The sequence below is a fragment of the Rhinopithecus bieti genome, unplaced genomic scaffold (genome assembly GCF_001698545.2).
Source record: "Rhinopithecus bieti isolate Rb0 unplaced genomic scaffold, ASM169854v2 scaffold_33210, whole genome shotgun sequence".
Lineage (NCBI taxonomy): Eukaryota > Metazoa > Chordata > Mammalia > Primates > Cercopithecidae > Rhinopithecus > Rhinopithecus bieti.
Genome location: NW_016814226.1, coordinates 1,061,348 through 1,083,216, shown reverse-complemented (window position 1 = coordinate 1,083,216; position 21,869 = coordinate 1,061,348). Strand labels below are relative to the sequence as shown.

The following is a 21,869-nucleotide window of genomic DNA, read 5'->3' as shown; positions in this document are numbered from 1 at the left end:
ATAACCTCAGATTTGCAATACCACATCTATTGTGGTGGGGCCCAAAATGTTTCTAAAAATGTTTAATAATATGAAATGTTAGAATTCAGCTTTTTGCTCTGAAAAGTATTTTATGTTGATGTGTATCCTGTATTCATTGCCCTATATGAATCTTTAAGAAAAAAAAAAAAACAGGCTTTATAATATTGGCACGTTCATTGAAAGTGCTGTGCTCTACTGTAAAGTAAAATATACCATGGAGTTAATTCCTATTTCGTGGGTCCCGTCCCTGTCTCGGGGATTTATGAATATTTAATGAACTGCCCCTGTTAGCAGTCTTGCAGGTAATCATAGCCTCCCTCTCTGCTCCAGAGCTGCAGCCTCTGAGTTCATCCCTTACATGAAGTTACTTCTGTTTCTTTATGATTTTCTTATCTGATAGCACATTGTCTAGAGGGGCTGTCAGAATTAAACTTAAAGTTTTATTTACTTTAAAACAGTGGTTCTCAAATGGGGACTATTTTTCCTCCCAGGAGATATCTGGCAATGTCACGGATATTTTTGGTTGTCACACTGAGGGTGGGGAAGCTACTAATGGGAGTTGATCATAACCCCAAAAGACACAAATGCCGTCATACTTAAGGTTGAAGCCTCAGAACATCAAAATCGTGAAAATATAATTCTGGAAAAAATAATTTAAAAATTCTTTAGGCTGGCATGGTGGCTCACGCCTGTAATCCCAGCATGTTGGGAGGCCGAGGTGGGTGGATCACCTGAGGTCAGGAGTTCGAGATCAGCCTGACCAACATGGAGAAACCCCATCTCTACTAAAATGCAAAATTAGCCGGGCGTGGTGGTGCATGCCTGTAATCCCAGCTACTCGGGAGGCTGAGGCAGGAGAATCGCTTGAACCTGGGATGCAGAGGTTTGCAATGAGCCAAGATCTCACCATTGCACTCCAGCCTGGGCAACAAGAGCAAAACTTCGTCTCAAAAAAAAAAATTGTTTTAAAGATATTTATTTACATTTTTTAAAGGGGTTTATTTGAGAAACATAAAAACATAATAGAACACTTCAGAGACCACTTTACACAAAAAATAGACAATAATGACACCTATTTTTCAAGCATAAACACTCAGATATACTAGTGACCATCACATAGGTGTGACACTTATGAGCAGATTAACCATGAACCATATTCCTAAAGAAATAGGTCAAAAAATGAAATATATAAATGCATATCACTATGGTGGGTAATTGCATGCACCCAGTTTCATTCAGAATACCGTGACAGACAACCTAAGTCTTTTGCAAGATCAATCAAAATCCGCATAGGTCACCACTGCCTGTGCAGTCGTCCGAAGAGCCAAGATCTTGAAAAATTTTATCTTTTACAAACGCAGTGAACAAAAATGACATCTCTTCATATATTGGGCGAGTTTCAGTGTTTTTACGTAACACATACAATGCTCACACACAAAGGCAACATTGTGATAATGCACTTTTGTGGAGTCAAATTTCCAATGTCCAAGGCAGCGGCAGAGAATGTCCCATTTCTGAGAGAGAGAGCTGTGTTCTCTCTGGGCTCCCAGCTGATTGGATGGTGCTCGCCAACACTGAGGGCACATCTTCCCCCCACACCCTCCCTGCCCACTGAGACCCACACACTAATCTCCAGAAACACCCTTGCGGGCACACCCAACACAGTGCTTTACCAGGTTTCCAGGTATGCCTTCATCTGGTCAAGTTGACACCTGAAATTAAGTTCACAAATCTACTCTCGGCAACTTGGTACCCATAGGCATCTCCTTAAACCATACTTAATTTCCAAATAACAACAATAGCAAGGTCTTAGTTCCACCTCACATGATGCAACTATGCTGTGTACAACTGAAAACACACAAATACCTTGCCTAGAGTTTGGCTTTTGGGATTGTAATCTTTTGGGATTGTGATTTTTGTGATTTTAGGCATTAGGGGCTTTAGAATTTAGAGATTTTGATCTTTTGGGATTTCAACATTTGGAATTATGGCATTTGGGATTGCATCTTTCAGGATTAAGATCCAAATCTGCACTGATATCTAGTGGGTAGAGGCCAGGCATACTGCTCAACACTCTGCAGTGAGTCCTCACAACAAAGAGCTCTCCAGCCCCTATGTCAGGGATATCTGGTGGACAAAATCTGCTGTAAAAAAGCATCTGTTCATGCCGGTGCTGACGGTCTGTAGAAAAATGAGGTTCCAACAAGTCATGTGAAGAACTTAGACTCAGGAAGCCAGCATATGTTTCTGAAAAGTGGTGGTAGGCATAGGCTTATTGTTTCTGCACTAACAGAAGAAGCTAAGATGGCTGTATAGATGCAGCAACAAAAACTCCCAAACAAATCTGAGAATGGTTTCACAGGTAAACTGTCATTCATTGTTTCGCAGGAAAGGCACGATGGTCTAGTAGAACATCAGAAAAGAGAAGCACCCAATGGTATATTGTGATGAGATTCTGACAGTCTCCCTTTCTGAGCAAAGTCCACATTGAATTTGGTTTTGGTCTCCAGAGGGGGTAGTCATGGCCTTCAGAGCACACATGTACACTGATGGGCCCCAAGCTCACGGATGAAAGAGGCCATAGAGGGAAAGGGGGCTCTGGCAACGTAGGGAGTCGTGGTCATGTCAATGGAAAGGGAGAGGCTGAGAAGGCTGCTGTCCTTGTAGTTCTAAACACAGAATTTGTGCCCTCAGTCATCATGTGCATGAGACAGCTACAATGTGCTGCCCACACAGGAGAGAGGGCTTCCAGCTTCCCAGCCACTGAGGGCTCAGCACTGGTCCACAGTCCCTTTACTGATCTTGTTTGAGACCAAAACCACAGGTGTGCAAGATGGCTGATTAGTTGGTCTCGTGGGGAGAGGAGATGGTCCAGCAAGGCTCGCCCTGCAATTCGTGGTGTCTCTCTGCTCACAGTAACTGAGGTTCAGATGAGCCCCACAAATGCAGCACACTGTCAGGATAAATAACCACCCACAAATAAAGCACTATTGTATTGTGGTGAGGGTGCTTGTTTCTTGCATTAAGAAAGAACAAAGTTCAAGAATATAATCTTATTCCTGCTTTTCTCCTAATCATTTTGTAGCATCAACTCTAGAAATGAATCTCACAAGGAAAACATCATCACAAAGTTATTCAGACACACTGAAGACCGCTTTACATCACTGAAGAAAGCATTATTGATAATCAACACCGTAAGATTTTGAAAGCCTTCTCTTGTGAAACACTCATTGTTTCTAAGAATGCAAACACTGAGAACGAGACCAATAACAACTCCATATTGGTTCATTTATCCATCCAACAAACACTTCTTGAGCCCCAGTTACATGCTGGGAATTGTTCTGAGCACTTAGGGGTAGAAGCCCCAACCTCGAGAGTTGAGTCTAGTTGCGAGGACAGCTGATGGAAAAGTAATTGCAATACAGTAAGATAAGTGCCAATTGTGATGGGAACAATGTGTGGCAAGATCGTGGTGGTTGTGGCGACTCATCATCATTCACTGTTTAATTAACAAACAATCCAGACCTGGTGGCCCCTCCCCGCCCTAACCCAGAGTCGGTCAGTTCATAACCAACTGACTGCCCCAAACAGGAGCGTTTTCTTAGTGCCAAAATAGCCTACTTAATGTTTTTAAATTGTATTATAAAGAGAGGCTAATTCATGAATTTGCAACCTGCTTTTTCTCACGTTCGCCGTTAGCTCCTGTCTCACTTTAATATCGTTTTAGAAAGCAGCATTTGGATCCTTTTGATACGCAACATTTACTAAGCACATTCGGTCATTGAAGCTCTAGGGAACAGTGAGAAGTAGAGTGATTTACTGTATCTGAGACTCACACAGGACCGTGTACAAGTGATTTCAGAGGCCAAAGGCGTCCCTAGCTCAGCATCACCCTCCTAGAACCTGCTGTGGAGGGAACGTCTTGGAGCGTGAGGGTGGTGCCCCAGAGAGAAGCCAGCACTGCCTGGGGGTGGTCTCCAGGTTTGTGGGTTGCCGTCTGTGGAGACACCAGCGCCTGCGTCCGCCATACTGGAATATGCCATTGCGTGGGGTTTCCAAGCACAGTATGGATTCAGGAACATGGGGTTCTTTGAATGAATCTTTAGGCCTATGTGACTTGGTCTCTCTGAATGAGCAATAATGTTGAGTGCTTACTTTGTGCCAGGCACAGTCTTAAGTGATTCAGGAGTATATACACTCACTAAATCCACTTCACACCTCAGTGAGGCAAACATGATTATTATCTCCATCTGACAGATGAGGAAAGGAGGCCTCTGTGCTAAGTAACCCACTTGAGGCTACCTAGATAGTGGTGTTGGAGGCCACCAGGCTCTAGAGCAGCCACACTCCAGCACTGGGCATGGCTGCCCAGGACCCTGCCAGCTGAGCCGCCTGGAAAAAGATAAAGGAGGCCTTTGTGTGTTATCCCCACCCCCCCCCCAACTCAGGTTCTAATGGTATACTGAAGAAGTAATTTAATTAAAAATAGGGAAACCTTCATTTCCTTTAACGGAGGACTATACAATAATGCTAATCACTCCAACTATTGGACTATTTAAAAGTCATTGTTGTGGTATTCAACTTGAGATCAATAAACAGACAGTGTAGCTTAAGAATTGAGTACATAGTCCATGCTGGGCCCCTGTGCTGGGCACTTAGGCTAAGCACACAGATGATTAATGCTAAGTCCTTGCCGAAGAGTTCACACTCTGGGGTATCACATCATGGCATTAGCAATCAGATGCCTGACAGTTACATAGTGCATGATTTCAGAGTGAGATTCCCCTCTCCTATCCCGCCACCATGCACCCCACCACGGAGGGGACTGGGTAAGAAGGAGAACAAGGGTGGGAGCCAGGAGTGGGCAGGGCTGGGCATTTTGCCTGGCTGCTCAGGGCAGTCGTGGGAAACAGATCTCTCTACTGCTATAGAGAGGGATGCAAAATGTTTAGAAGAAAGACTGCTTTAGATCCACGCCCAGGCATGCATCCCATTTGCTATGTGTGCTGCCTCCAAACGCTGCCACCAGCTCTGCAAGTGGACCCAGCTGCTGTGATCACTTACATTTAAATCAGGTGTGGCTCACTTCTTATCAATCATCCAGAAGTAATTTGCATCCTGCCTTTTTACCTAGTCTTGAAGTTATTATTTGTAGCTGACATGATTTTGTTAATAGGAAGTCCAATAGAATCCTCCCAGACATTAAAATTAATAATAGAATTTAGAAAGTCAGTGGATACAAGGTCAATACACAAAGACCAACAATATTTCAATAAACTGCAATAAACAATTAGAAAAGATGAATTTTAAAATATTTCTAATAACATTTTTTAAAAAATAAAGTACCTAGAAATATGTCTTACAAAAATGTGCAAATTCTCCACGTTGAAGACTACAATGATTGCTTACAAAAATCATGCCATTCCTTCACAAACTTTCAGAAAATAGAGGAGGAAGGAACACTTCCAGAATCATTCTCTGAGGCCAGTATTACCCTGATACCAAAACCAAGCAAAGGCATCACAAGAAAAGAACCACAGACCAATATCCTTTGTGACTATAGTTGCAAAAATTCTCAACAAAATATAGCAAACCGAAATCATCAACACATAACAAGGCTTAAGTGCTGTGACCACATGGGATTTATCCCAGGATTGCAAAGTTGGTTTAACTTCCCCCAAAATCAATTAATATCATATGCAACATTAATAGAGTGAGGAACAAAACTATATGATTGTCTCAATAGATGCAAAAACAGTATTTGAAAATCTAACACCTGTTTATGATAATAACTTACCACAAATTAGAACAGAGGAGAAATACCTTCACCTGATAAAGGGAATTTACAACAAACCGATAGCCAGCAGCATAGTTAATGGTAAAAGACTGAACGCCTTCCTGCTAAGATCAGGAACAGCACAAGAATGTCAGCTCTTGCTGCTTCTAGTCAACACTGTGCTAGAGTTCTGGACAGTCCAATCAGGAAAGAAAAAGAAATAAAAGGCATCAAGATTGAAAAGGAAGAAGTAAAACTGTCTTTGTTCACAGACGATACAATCTTGTGTGCGGAAAATTCTAAGGAATTTGTGCATGTGTGCGTACACATATTGCTAGAACTAATAAATGGATTTATAAGGCTGCAGAAATAGAAGATTAACATACAAAAATCAGTTATATTTCTATAAACTAGCTGTGAACAGTCTGAAAAGGAACTTCTGAAAGCAATTCCATTCACAATAGCATCAAAAAGAATACAATAGCTAGGAATAAATTTATCAAAAGAAGTGCCAGATTTGTACATTGAAAATTACAAAATATTGTTAAAGGAAAGTAAAGAATATGTAAATAAATAAAAATACATTCCATATTTATAGATTGGAGACAATATTATTAAGATGACAGTTTTCTGCAAATTGTCTTGTAGATTCAGTGCAAACCCTATCAACATCCCAACTGGCTTTTTTTTTTTTTTTTGAAAACTATCTAAAAATTCGTATGGAAATACACAGTGGAAGAACAGCCAAAATGGTCTTGGAAAAGAAGAACAGAGTTAGAATACTTACACTTCCGGAGTTTGAATCTTAGTGCAAAGCTGTAGTAGTAAAGACTGTGTGATACTGGTTTGAAGACCAGCATCTAGATCAATGGAACAGAGTTGAGAGTTCATAAATAAACCCTTACATTTATGGTCCATTTATTTTGACAAATTCAGTGGGGAAAGGAAACTATTTGTTAAAATGTTAAGAGGACAGTTGGATATCCATAAGCAAAAAGATGAATTCAGTCTTTTACCTTACACCATACACAAGTAGATCTAAATATAAAAGGTAAACTGATAAAACTCTTAGAAGAAAAAATACATAAATCTTTGTGACCTTGTGTTAGGCAAACATTTCTTAATGACACCAAAGTATAACCCGTAAAAGAAACAAATTGATGCTTTGGACTTTATCAAAATTAAATTTCATGCTTCAAAAGATACCTCTGAGAAAGTGAGAAGACAAGCCACAGACTGGGAGAAGATATATGCAAATCATATATCTGGTAAAGGACTTATATCTAGAATATACAAATACTTTTAGAACTCAATAAGAAGACAACCTGATTTTTTAAATGGGTAAAATATATTAATAGGCATTTTACCCAAGAAGATCTATGAACAATCAGTAAAATCTTTTATGAACCCATGAAAAGATACTTGACAGCATGGTTACTAGAGAAGCTCAAAGCCACAAGATACCACTTCTCACCCTCTAAGATGGCTTTAATGAAAAAGACAGACAATAATAAGTGTTGACAAGGATGTGTGGAGATACTGGAACTCTCATATACTGCTCGTGAAAATGTGAAATGTCACAGCCACTGTGGAAAACAGCGTGGCAGTTTCTGTAAAAATTAAATGTGACTTATATAACCCAGCAATTCCACTCCTAGGTATCTGCCCAAGAGAAATGAAAGCATGTCCACACAAAGACTTGTGTGCAAACGTTCATAACAACATTATTTACAATTTCCAAACCAGAAACAATCCAAATGTCTATCAACTTGTGACAAGATAAACAAAATCTGGCAATGTAATGCTCAGTCAGGAATAAAAAGGAGCAAAATACTGATACATGCTACAACATGGATGATCCTCAAAAACACTATGTTAGGAGAAAGAAGCCGGATGCAGGAAACCATGTATTTATGATTCTATTTACATGAAATATCCAGAAAAAGGCAAATATCTGAGACAGAAAATGAAGTCATTGCCTTAGGTTGGGGCTGGACATGGGGAGTGACTGCAAATATGCACGAGGTTTATTTTGGAGGTGCTGAAAATATTCTAGAATTAGTGGTGATGGTTACACAATGCTATAAATTTATTAAAGTCACTTAAAAAATTAGCTGTCAGTGATTTCTATTTAGGCATTAAAGAATTATGACTCCCAAACCAAATGGTAAGCATGCATATGTCCCCTAAAGTACTTAGGTTACCCCTCAAGAGAACTTTATATTCTTTTCAGATTTTGGACCCCCAAATAATAGTTGACATTTGCACACTGCTTTATTGCTTACTTAATAAATCCTTTTGTCACGTTAATATTCACTATGTCTCCATGTGAGGTGAGGGTTCTTTATTTACCCTGTCCTTCTAGTAAACAATATCTCTCAATTTTGGAATTCAGTCTACTTATTGATAAATTTTCTGGGGAAGAAATGTTTTTCTCACTGTATTTTGCTCATAATATGTTTTCTTTATGCAGCATGGCTGAAATTTTTCTAGCAAAGTAATTTTCCATTTATGTAATGGATGAGACTGTTGGTGGAGAAACAAGTACAATTTATTCTTACTAAATTGGCAAACTGTAATTGAACTGCTGGGAAGTGTTGTGCCCCATGCGGTTGAACCCCCAGCTCTCAGGTGGGATAGGAGCTGTTCAAGCCTCTGGGGAAGGCAGTCAGCCTGAGCATGAGAAATGGGCCTCACTGCTCACCCAAAGCCATGTCCCGATAGAGAACATTGTAGGAACTGCACCTGGAAAGTTCTAGCATCCCCCCTACACACACACTGCTCGTGTTATATAAGGATCATCGATTGATGTATTTGCGTTTCCAATCATAATTCTATATGGCCAAAGCTCTCTCTTTATTAAATGATGCTAAACATACATAATACTTTTTCTTCCTTTTCCTTTTTTCAAAAATTCTGTTATATATACTCTGATGCTCAGAAACCCAATGGACCAATAACAAGGGAAGAATTTCGACATATTCTAAATTGCGTGGCTGTAAAACTAAGCGATTCAGAATTCAAAGAACTAATGCAAACGCTTGACCCTGGGAACACTGGAGTGGTCAACATCAGCGTGTTTATTGATCTGGTTGAAAAGAACTCTAGGGTGAGTTTTGTAACAACTTCCTGTTTGGTTTTCTCTTTCTGCCAGGAAATGTCAGTATTCCTAATAAGAGATGCAGGTGAAATATGGTTTAAATAAATTAATGACTTCCCAGTTTTCAGCTCAGTCATTTCAAGTAAGGGTCCAGTGTTCAAGCATTGTTTGATTTTAACATTTACTTTCTGAATCTTAAAAAAGGATGGTAATGGACATTTCTGAAAACCCATCCCTGAACAAGAGCCCTTTATATGCAGGATGTAACTGGTACCACCTCGACAGCACTCCTCTTGCAGCCATGTCTTATTTATTTATTTAGTGTTGTTCTTGTTTCTTTCTTGAGATGGAGTCTTGCTCTGTTGCCCAGGCTGGAGTGCAGTGGCATGATCTCGGCTCACTGCAGCCTCCGCCTCCCGGGTTCAAGCAATTCTCCTGCCTCAGGCTCCCGAGTAGCTGGGACTACAGGCACGTGCCGCCACGCCCGGGTAATTTTTGTATTTTTAGTAGAGACAGGGTTTCACCATGTTGGCCAGGCTGGCCTTTATCTCCTGACCTCGTGATCCACCTGCCTCAGCCTCCCAAAGTGCAGGGATTACAGGCATGAGCCACCGCACCTAGCCACAGCCTTTAAAAGGAGTATTTGTGAGTGACTACTGTGGTTCTCATTCATATTTTTAGAGTTTCATACCCTACGTTGGTTCAACTTTGAAAAAATAACTGCTTATTGCCTTTAGTGACTAGCATTTGCCTTTAGCATTTGTTTCTTTTGACTGAAAAGTTGATAGTTTTATTATTAGAAATGCTTCTATAACTTTAATAGCTGTTAGCATTAAAACAATTTTAAGAACTTTATCAGATTCATTTCAGATAGTGCATGCAATAGGCTTTAACAGATTCTTGTTGAAATGTTTTTTAAAAAAGCTTCCTTTAACAGGTACAAATTAGCTTTGAATTTTAGATTTTTGAAGTTGGCATCCCTATGAATCAAATTCAAACCAGTAATATCACGAGACGCACTGTTTCCTTAAAGGTGATGTTTCTGCTGAATGGATCTGAATGGGGTACCTGGCTTTGGGGAAAGCTTTAAGATGGTTTAGCTGAAGCCAGCTGCATTCTGTTCTGATGGTTTCTGTGCAAAGTGCAATTTATTCATCATCAATAAATCCTTTCCATCTGTCATGGTTTTGCATCAAGGTCTTGGGAAGATATTATGGCATACTTCTTGGTTTAAAATGGGACAGTTTATTGGAGCGAAAGCGTCATATTTAAATTACCTCTTCTTGGTACATGTAGACATTTTCTACCAACATTTTGGAGGTAATTTTAATAGGCCATAATACATGACTTATTCAAATGTTTTGTGATTACACAAGTAACAGAAATTCTTTGTAGATTAGAACATATCCCAAACTACAAAGGTGAAAATAATGATAAAAATCCCAAATCCCCATACTCAGAGATAGTTACACAGTTAAAATTGTGATAAATTTTCTTCTGCTCTTTGTGTGTGGGTGGGCACATTTTTTTGTTTACATGGTTGAACTCACTCTTTGTATGACTTTGTATATTCCATTTTTTCAGCTTCACATTATATGATGAGCCTTTCCCCCTCACCCCACATCATTAAAAACTCATCATAAACAAGATTGTCAATGGTATCTTAGAGTGTTCTGTGCACGTCCTTGTCACTGGGGCAGCTGGGCTGTTTCTCTTCTTCCTTTCATTGTGCTGGACATCTTTGTGCACAGATCTCCAGTCATACCTAAATATTTCCTTAGAATAGATTTGAGAAGTGGAAATACTGGCCCAAAAGGTGTGGGCATTCTTATATTGCTAGATACATATATCCAGACATATTGTATATTCAGTTATATATTATAATTACATCATATATTACATATTATATTTTTACAATTATTATATTAATTACATCTTGGTACCTGCTTTTTTGTATCACTTTATGATTATTGCTTTAGTATATATTTCTAGAAATGGAATTATTGTATATATTATACTTTATTTAACAATATTGAATTATGTATATTATATATCCAGATATATCCAGATATATAATATAATTATCATATAAATATACTATATCTGGATATATATAGACATTTGTACACTGCTTTATTGCTTAATAAATCCTATATTATAATTATATGATACTATATTATTATATAATTATGCTACATAATTATATTATATTATAGCATATGTTATGTACACATATTATATATAATAACATAGTTATATATACATAGTTATATGATATATAGTATATTACAAATTAGCTATACTATGTATCAACTATATTACTATATTATATACTATAATTTAGTATAATGTATACAAAATTCCTTTATGCATAAAAGGCCTTGTGATCTGTTTTGCTAGACAGTGGGTCAGAATAGGCTGACCGTTGGTGTTGGCTGTACCCCGTACCTGTCCCGCATAAGTGATAGATGCATATGTGAACCTGTGCACCCATGCCATGTATGTGGCATATGGATGCCTGAGCATGTGCCTTGACTCAGTTTACTGCCAGTGCTTCAGAGTCAGATCAAGCCTGGTGGCCAGGGAATAGAGGGAGCCGGCCAGGGTAGGAGCTTGTGCACCTGCGTTCAACTCCCTGCCTCCACCTCTTATTAGCTGTGACCTGGGGCAAATAATTTACCTCTCTAAGACTCATTTCTTTACCTGTAAAACCAGGTTGATTATGATACCACCTTGTAAGGTTGTTGGGAATTTAACAGGATAATGCGCATAAAATGTTAAGAATCTGTTTTCTTTAAAAACAAAATGTAGACACGTAAGCAATCCCTTCTCCACATGGCAAGTGGTGTGATCTTTGTTTAGTATAAAACAGATCATGTCTGTCTTCACGCCTTCACCTTTCCAATGGCTTTCTGGGAAGGCCTCTTCATCCAGTTCCTCAGGCTCCCCGGCTGCCCCTCTCAGGCCTTGGCGTGCGCTGCATCTGCTACCTGGGATTCCTTCCAGCTCCTTGTGACCTGTGTTACCATCTCCAGAGCTCAGCGCCCCCAGAGCCTGCACAGGGACCCTCCCAGCCTCAGAGTCACATTTGTGGCCTGATGTGTTCCTGTCTCCACAAAGGCAGAGACCTTTCTGTTATCACTGCCCATTGTACTATAGGGGATAGGCAATGTCAGGCACACTCACACAATCTATTGAATGAATGAATGAATGAATGAATGAATGAATGAATGAATATGAATGAAGGAATTGGAAAAATTAGAAAACATAGGTGTGCAATAGGTAAAAATAAAAATCACCACTAATTCTAACACCAAAACATTGTTATTTACTGTTATACTTTGCTGTATATTCTTCCATATCCACATACATGCACACCCATACTTCTGTTTTTTAAAAACAGCTTTATTGAAGTGTAATTGATATTAAAAAACTGTACATATTTAATGTATGCAATTTGATGAGTTTGGACACACACTTCTCTAGATTGTAGCTATTTTATTTAAAAGCAAGACAATATAATGGCTGTTTTTTTTTTTTTTTTTTTTTTTTTTGAGACGGAGTCTCACTCTGTCACCCAGGCTGGAGTGCAGTGGTGTGATCTTGGCTCACTGCAAGCTCCGCCTCCTGGGTTCATGCCACATATAATGACGTTTTAGTCTATATTGTCACTTATTAACATACTGTTAACACTTAATGTCAATGAAAAGTTCTGCTATCTAATTTTATTTTATTTATTTTAGAGACAGAGTCTCACTCTGTTGCCCAGGCTGGAGTGCAGTGACATGACCTTGGCTCACTGCAACCTCCGCCTCCTAGGTTCAAACAATTCTCCAGTGACAGCCTCCTGAGTAGCTGGGATTACAGGCGCCCACCACCACGCCCAGCTAATTTTTGTGTTTTTAGTAGAGATGGGGTTTCACCGTGTTGGCCAGGGTAGTCTTGAACTCCTGACCTCGGGTGATCCACCCACACGGCCTCCCAAAGTGCTGGATTACAGGCTTGAGTCACTGTGCCCGGCCAGCTATCTAATTTTAAAAAATACTAAATAACTGTTATAATTTGGATGCTCATTTGTTTTTTATTTTTAAAATTTCGCTGCAATGAACATCTTGGCACTTTTTTGTATCACTCTATGATTATTTCTTCAGTTATACATTTTAAGAAATGGAATTATTGGGTCAAAGAATGTGTTTTATTCTATTAATATTTTAATATTTTTTAAAGAGGATGATATGTATAAAGTACAGAATGCAAAGAACACAAGAGGGGATGCAGTGAAAGGAAGTTTTGTTTTCTCTGCCAGCCCCTAGCTACCGGTTCTCTTCCCCAGCGGTAGAGCCTTCATCGCTGTAGAGTCTAAATGATCATATTGTCAAATAGTATCCAAATGTATCTTGAGACAAAAATACCTTCCAGAAAGTTAGATCAATTTACACTCCCACCATTTCTGAAACCCCCACCTGTGCAGGCAGTTTGCTTACTTTTGCGTTTTCACCATGCTGGTAGGCAAAAATGCCATCTCGTTGTTCTACTTTGCATTTATTTCATTTCTAGGTGATAGGTTTTTTCGTGTTTATTGTACTTTTCTTTAAGTGAAAATTAAATGCTATTTTTTTAACTTTTATTTTAAGTTCAAGGGTACAAGTGCGGGTTTGTTACACAGCTAAACTTGTGTCGTGGGGGTTTATTGTACAGATTATTTCATCACCCAGGTATTAAGCCTAGTATTCATTAGTTATTCTATTTTTCCTGATCCTCTCTCTCCTCCCAACCTCCATCCTCATTCTCCTGAGGGTGAAAATTCTCTTGTTCTCCAATAGGCCCCAGCGTGCATTGTTCTCCTCTATGTGTGCATGTGTTCTCATCATTTAGCTCCCACTTATAAGTGAGAACATGTGGTATTTGGTTTTCTCTTGCTGTGTTAGCTTGCTAAGGATAATGGCCTCCACTCCATCTATGTCCCTGCAAAAGACTTGATCTCATTCTTTTTTATGGCTGCATAGTATTTCAAGTTAAGTGTTACAGTCTTTACTTTCAGATGGGTATTAGAGTGCAAACTCCATTGTTCAAGGTCTCAACACTAATGGCTAATTAGGGACAGAGCTAGGATTCAAGTCCAGGTCCACCTGCCTCCAATGCTCCTAATGACTTTCATGAGTGGTATTTATTTATATATCTTCTCTTTCCCAATTAGATGAGAAAAACATCCCCCTGTACAGATACTAAGACACCTTTCCTTCTGGCCTGGGATTCAGTAAGTAACACGTGCCTTCTTTGTGCAGATGCCTTCCTATATGGTTTGAGGTTACTGTTACAAAAGGTTACAGATGTACAGCTTAGGAAATGTGTTTGTTCTTTAATGTTAGGTGGAAGAAATTGTTCATGATACAATTACTAGGAACCTACATGCTTTTTATAATATGCTACGCACATATGACCTTGGAGACACAGGGCTCATTGGCCGAAATAATTTCAAGAAAATCTTGCACGTCTTCTGCCCATTTTTAACGAATGCACATTTCATAAAGTAAGTTTTTTGTAACAAAATTAATTCATGTCATGTTTTTCATAAGGCCTGTTCCATAATTCTAAACCTTTTCTGTGTGTTTTTGAAATATTAATAGGTAATATTGATAATAACTGCTATTTACTGAATCCTTGCTAAGCACTGGACATCGCTTAAGAGTTTGACATGCATTATATGATATAGTCCTTATCACAGCCATGTAAGGTAGTTAACATTATTCCTTTCTACGGACAAAGAAACTGAGGTCTGGAGAAGTTAAATACTCACTCCAATTTGCACAGCTGGTGAGTTGTGAGGCCTGGGTTCCCTCCTAGGGCTCTATGATTCCTGAGCTCTCTTTTTTCTTCTTGCAAGCAAATATCTTTCCTTTATTTTTTAGTAATATCTTGTAAGATATTGTTCAAGATGCAAAGATTTCATCTCAGCTCTTGTGGAATGGAGATATTTTGTGTGTGCGAGTTGCAACAGTGAAATATGCTGCCTTCTGATAGAGCAAGAGCTTCGTGTACTTTTAAAACCAAAATGATCAAATATTGATAGCCGAGCAATATAATGATATGCAGTCAACTCATGGAGAAACCCCATCTCTACCAAAAATACAAACTTAAGCCGGGTGTGGTGGCACATGCCTGTAATCCCAGCTACTTGGGAGGCTGAGGCAGGAGAATCACTTGAACCTGGGAGGCAGAGGTTGCAGTGAGCCGAGATCGCCCCATTGCACTCCAGCCTGGGCAGCTAGAGCAGAACTCCGTCTCAAAACAAAAATCAAAAACAAAAGTCAACCAACCAACCAAACAAAAAACCACTTTGCAGTCCCATTGCCATTAGGAACCATGCAGATGGTTCCCAGGCCCTCCATGAGCCTCTCATCTCTCAGGGGCTGAGACTGTGCAACCAGGTTGCCTAGGCTGAATTAGTTCCACACCTGGGCGAGTGACTTAACCTCTCCAAGTCTCTGTTTCTTCATCCAGCTATTTCTTACTAGAGTTGTGATAAGGATCAAATGAGATCTTATACACAAAGCCTTACTACCTCAGGGCCAAGCATATGGTGAGGCCTCAGCCAGTGTTTGCTGCTGCTGCTGCTGCTGCTGCTGCTGGTCTCAGCTCCAGCTATGCTGACCTGCTTTCCACTCCTTGAAAACTCTGGGCCCTGTCTTGCCTCTGGACTTTTAGACCATCTTTCCCTCTGTTCCGAATGAACAGTCTCTCCCAGCTGACCAAAGTTCAGTCAGGTAGGTGTTGTTCTGGTTTGTTCACAGTTGTGGCAACAGTAGTTAGCACAGTGCTTCATACATAGCCACATGAATATTTATGGGAGCGATTATGATACTAGTGAGCACTTATTGAGCAAAGTGTGGCTTCAGAGCTCATGCGCAGCCCCCAGCTGTATGCAGATCATCATAAAGATACCATAGTACTGTTATTACAGCTGCGATTTATTAAGCACATATACATAGAGCATGTGAGCGCCAGCGCTAACAGCTTTATGTGGATTGTCCCATTGGTCATTGCAGCAGTCCTTGGTACTTTTATTATCTGCATTTCACAGATAAGGAAACTGAGGCACAGCAAGGGTAGGGAATGTGGTTCTCAGCACTTTTGGTCTCAGGACACTTTTATACTCTGAAGAATTATCGAGGACCTCAAAGGCTGTTTCTCATATGGAGTATGTCCTTATATACCGTATCAGAAATTAAAACTGAGACATTTTTAAAGTGTCATTGCAGAAAGAAGTGTACTTCCTTGCTATGCTTTCATATAGGCTCAGGGAAAACTTTGGAATTTCAAAATAGTGGTTTGTTGGACAATAATGAGGTTACAGCAGTTATAGCAAGTGTAACTGAAGGTCTCTAGTAGAGAGCGCGGTAGAAAGGCTATAAAGAAACTGAGTTAATCACTGAAAACCTACTCCTAGTTCCTCATTTACACCCTAAGCCTACAACCTTAAAAATGTTAGAAAACACAGCCTACACAAGAATACATTTTATTTGTGGTCAGAGTGAGGACATGATCACACATGTTGCCTCTGACGAACTCGACTCTATATGCATAGAAGAATTGAGTGAAAAAGGCAAATCACACCTCAGTGTTAATAGAAAAATAGTTCTAGCCTCACTGATGCTCTGGAAGTGTCCTCAGACCACACTTTGTGAGCCCCTGCCTTCAGTCATATACTTTTTTATAATTCCTTTTTTACATTTACTATATCTGTATTGCAGTATACTTTATATACAATACGCTACACACATTTAAATGATACAATGTGATGAAATTCATCATGTGTCAATATCCATAAAATCATCACAAGATGTCAATCAAGATATCAAATATTTTCACCCCAAAAATCTTCTATATGCCCTTTAGCAATTCATCATCACTCCATCCTCCCACCTCCATGAAAACACTGATCTGCTGTCTTTCATGGTAGATTTCTTTGTGTTTTCTAGGACTTTATGTAAATGGAAGCACACAAGATATTCTCTTTTTTGTCTGGCTTTACTCACTAAGCATAACAATTTTGTGATTCATTCATTTTGTTTTATGTATACCAACAATTCTTTCCTTTTCACTGCTGAGTAGTATTCCATTGAATGGGTTTACCATAGTTTGTGTATACATTCATCTCTTGATAGGTATATGATTGGTTTTTAGTTTCTGACTATTACCAATAAAGCTGTATATGTACTGTTTGGTTGTTACAAATAAAGCTGTATATATTTGTGTAGACACACATTTTCATTTTTCTTTGGTAAATGCCTAAGAATAGAGTGGTTGTACCGTTTTACATTCCCACCAGCAGTGGATGAAAGTTGTAATTACTTGCATCTTCACCAACACTTGGCAGGGTCATTCTTTTCCGTTTTAGTTACTCTACTGAGTGTGTTTTAATTATTTTTTAAAATTCAGACTCTGCAGTAAGATCCAGGACATTGGTTCAGGAAGAATCCTTTACAAGAAACTTTTGGCACACATAGGAATTGATGGCCCACCCACTGTCTCTCCAGTTCTTGTTCCCAAGGATCAGCTGTTAAGTGAACATTTACGAAAAGATGAACAGCAGCAGCCAGATCTTTCTGAGAGGTAAAATTAAGCAAAATGAATGCACATATCAAAACCACAGTGTCTGTCATGGAATAGGTATTTAGTAACTATTTGTTGACTGAGTATTTTAATATTTCATTTTATAAATAAGAAAGATGGCACACTAGAAAGACAGTGATTCGAATCAGGGAATTTTAGAGCAAGCAGAGATCTTAGGAATTATTGAATTTACCTTTTAAATTTAGAAATGAAAACACTGATGTCTGAGAGGTTTGGGGACTTGGCTCACAAACTTAGTGACTGGCCTGGGTCAAGAATCCGGGACTCCTGACTCCCAGAGACAATCTGTAGCTTCTCTATTACATACCTGCATTCACATTTACTCTCTTCCAGAAGCTTAGATTCCTTACCACCATTTAATATTTATTGCAACATACATCCATTAAACCAGTTAACATTTTTTAATATGAATGATAGAATGATTAAAATGATTTCCAAATTGAATTGTAACAATAAAACATACTTAGTAAATCTATAAAAAATTAGCTTGATGAATATTCTAACTCTTCTTCCTTTTAAAAATACAGGTTTAGTTTAATGAAAAGATATTATTTTAACTTGCTCATTCATAGCTTATAATAAATTCATAATGAAAGGTAAAATGTAGAACTATTCAGCAGACTTCACTTTGTCATAGCCCTTTTAAAAAGTTCTCAAGTAAAGAGCAATGGGAGTATTTTAATGATATGCTAATTACATTTGAATACCTGGGCTTTTCAGTAGTAGCAGCTTTACAAATGGGCATAAAGGTGGTATTTTAAGAGACGGGTTAAATATTCCATGATAAGATATGTCTGCTTCCTAAAACTGGTGAAAGAAGCAATGGCAATGAAACATTTCATAAAATGTAGCTTTCCCGGAGAGCTCTTAAAAATCAAGAGACGCAGCAGGAAAGGAATAGAAGTCCATTTTCCATGACTGTCTCACAGCTCTTTTATCCCCAAAAATATGGGACCCAAGAGACTTCCAGAGAGCTGAGGAAATCACTGTCCTACAAACACCCATGCCCACACGCTCAGACACATACACTCTGACACTCACAGAACAGCACATTCAATTTGTATTTTATAAATCAAATTGATTTATGGAGTAACTGTGGACTTCCCTTCATTTCCATGGATGTTTGATGACTTCCTTGATCTAGTTACCACAAAACAGCCTATTTCTTTCATTTAAAGCTTTCTAATGGGCTCTGACTTTAAATTTTTCCACTTCACAAAAAATATCCTTTTTCAACCCTGTGTACCCAGTCACATGCCACCTTTGGCCAGCTCAAAGCATAATTGAAAATCTCTAGGACAATAATATTGTCTCCCTTCAAGTCCCCCCTGCCCCCAGCCTGCCACTGTATATGGGCTTTCACTTGGACACTGTGCTGGGGACCTCCAGTCTGGCCCTGGAACCTACCAGCCAGGGGAGGGTAAGAAGTCCCTGAGTCACTCCACCCTTCCCAGCTAGTGAACCGAGGATGGGAAACTTTCTTACTGTCACGGGTTACATGGAAATGGGTGCAGTCTGGAGGAAGCACCCTGCCTGTGTCCGTTGGGACACCAGGTCTAAATGCCTGCTTGTGATTTTAGAACCAAGCCCACGGAGAATAAAACCACCCAGATCAAGAAGATGACCACAGAGAAAGTGATTGAAAAATTCAAAAACTGTATACAGCAGCAGGACCCAGAATTCAAAAAACGATTTCTTGACTTCAGCAAGGAGCCTAATGGAAAAATTAACGTGCATGACTTTAAGAAGGTAGGAGAATGGATTTCTCTTCGTTTCCTTCCTGCAAAAGTTCAGTTGTTTTCTTATACTAACATACTTTAAAGGACAATGGCTTATCCCAGGATGCAGCAGATCCATTTCTAGGCATCTTTCAACAATTTAAAAGGATTTTTTTTTTTTTGGCCAAAAAATTGTCATTGGCACATTTCTTAGAGAATACTTTCAACATGGATGTGGCCAGCCTTTGATATTTACACTTTTACATATCGGAAGCATTTATTGATGTGGTTTGGCTCTCTGCTCCACGCCTGGCACTGGGCATCATGGGGGCAGCCTGCGGGTGGGAGTACAAAGCCACTCCGGCCCGCGCCTGCCAGTGGAGAGTTCCCAATCACAGAGCTGTGGTTTGTTCCTTTAGAATGAAAAAAAAAAAACAATCTGGCAGTGAAATATGGGAAACTCAGAGTGCTGATTTGCATGTGCTTATGGGAACTGGTGAGTGTCTGCCAGAAAGGGCTCAGCTTGAAGGGTTCTGCATAGACTTCTCAGGAATTAATTTAAATGATTGCTTAAAATTCCGATTACGATCCCTCTAGCTAATCATCCTCAGCTATTTTTAAGGAAAGCATTTCAGTTAATATGTAGCAGTGTCCATGTGGACAAATTTAGAAGAAGGCAATGAAATATATTTCCAAGAAGAGAATAATTACATTAGTGGCCCCTTTATCTGGTGCCTGCCCCACTGCCGGGCATAGGAATGGGCTCTTTATGGATCTTATTTCCAAGCCTCCAGAATGCAGCATCACGGAGGAGCATGAACTGGAGGAGGGAGCAGGGCTACAGGCACAGAAATGGCATAGGTAGCTATGGAAATAGTCTAGACCCTCTCCCTCCTCAGCCAGAACAAGACAAGACGTGGAGGGTCTTTTGTTGTCTGAGCATATGAGAAGAGCCAGGAGAATAGATTCAAGAAAGACTCAGGAATAAGGGGTTGAGGATAGGAAATGAGGGATACGGCATAAGACATAAGGGAATAGGCCAGGTGTGGTGGCTCATGCCTGTAATCCTAGAACTTTGGGAGGCCGAGGCAGGTGGATCACTTGAGGTCAGTAGTTTAAGACCAGCCTGGTCAACATGGCAAAACCCCATCTCTACTAAAAATACAAAAATTAGCTGGGTATGGTGGTGCGTGCCTGTAATCCCAGCTACTCGGGAGGCTGAGGCAGGAGAATTGCTGGAACCCAGGAGGTGGAAGTTGCAGTGAGCTGAGATCACACCACAGGTGACAGAGCAGGACTCAGTCTCAAAAAAAAAAAAAAAAAGGGAATAAGGGAGAGGAAATGTTTAAAGACATTCCCAGATTTCTGGCTTGGGGACCAGGTGGCTGGTAACCAGTCATTGATGATTTTGATGAGAGCAGTTTTGATGGAGAGAGTGGTAGCCGTGGAGCTGAATTTCAGGGGCTGAAAACTGAATGAGGGCCAATCTGACTCCCTCCATCCCTGCCCATGCGGGGCCCTTTGTCCTCGACTGTGTTTCACCCTGAGCTACGTGGCACGGGTCCTTGCCCATAATGCATAATGATCTTGATCTCTCACAATGCTCTGCATTCTTGATTCTTAAACTCAGTTCACACATTCACGGGAAACTAAGAATCCCTAGTCTGCCCCTGGTTTTTCAGAGTGGAAAGTGACTATCTTAGAGAAGTGGCAGTAGATGATAGGAAGGCAGGGACTAACACCCATGACCTGAGTCCAAGAGCAGCTTCTTACCTGGCCCATCCTGCTGTCACCTGAGAACAACTTTGGGTCATCAGCTCAGTTGCAGGTTCTTCCGGCTTCCGGTTGTACCTGCTGTTGATAAACCAGCATCTCCTGAGTTCATGTCCCAGAGCAACTCCTGAATGTCAGTCTCATGCACCTACCTATCTACCTGCCTTCTCCATGTGGGCATAGCCAAAGAGGGGCTGCTCTGCCTACATCCTTCCTGCTCTCAGTCAAAGACAACAACCTTTTTTTCCCCAGTTGCTCAGGCCTAAAATCTAGTCGTCTTTACTGAGTCTCTTCTTCCTCTTGTATCCACATCCAATTCACCAGCAAAGCCTGTTGGCTCCCTTCCAGATAGTTCCAGAATAGATAGACCCCACTCCACTTCTTCCCCCAGCATCTCCCACGTGATTATCACAGCAGCCCCTTCACTGCCTCCCTGCTTCCACCCTGGCCATGCCACAGTTCATTATCAACCCAGCAGCCAGAGCGACCCCTCACTGGAGCCCACCGAGGGCTCCTCAAACACAAACCAGGGCCCGAGACTGGCCTAGGAAACCCTGCATGGTCCAACTGTCTCCCTGACCTCAGCTCTGGTCACCCTCCCCTTGCTCAAGAAACTCCAGCCACATCAGCCTCCTCTCCCCTCAGACATAGGCTGGCTCTTCCTCGGCACTGGCCATGCCCTTTACCAGGATCCTGGCTCCTTGGGTAACTGCATGGCTCTCCCCTCGCCTCCTTCAAGTCTCTGTTCAACTGCTGTTCCTCCACCAAGGTGACCCTGACATTCCCATTGCAAATACAGCCCACCCTCCTCGCCTTCACCTCCTCCATCCTGCTTCCTGTCCACAGC

The 21,869-nt window shown here is 40.3% G+C and overlaps 1 protein-coding gene across 3 annotated transcripts in view; it reads left to right on the top strand.

The window, feature by feature from the left end:
* Nucleotides 1-21,869, top strand: part of EFCAB6 (EF-hand calcium binding domain 6) — a 324,746-nt gene that overhangs the window by 145,536 nt on the left and 157,341 nt on the right. For all 3 annotated transcript variants that reach the window (XM_017850034.1, XM_017850033.1, XM_017850035.1), the window contains 6 exons: nucleotides 3,107-3,215; nucleotides 8,739-8,906; nucleotides 14,095-14,154; nucleotides 14,267-14,427; nucleotides 17,337-17,510; nucleotides 19,112-19,280. In XM_017850034.1, coding sequence (XP_017705523.1) covers nucleotides 3,107-3,215; nucleotides 8,739-8,906; nucleotides 14,095-14,154; nucleotides 14,267-14,427; nucleotides 17,337-17,510; nucleotides 19,112-19,280 — 841 coding nt within the window. The remainder of the gene's footprint in view (nucleotides 1-3,106; nucleotides 3,216-8,738; nucleotides 8,907-14,094; nucleotides 14,155-14,266; nucleotides 14,428-17,336; nucleotides 17,511-19,111; nucleotides 19,281-21,869) is intronic.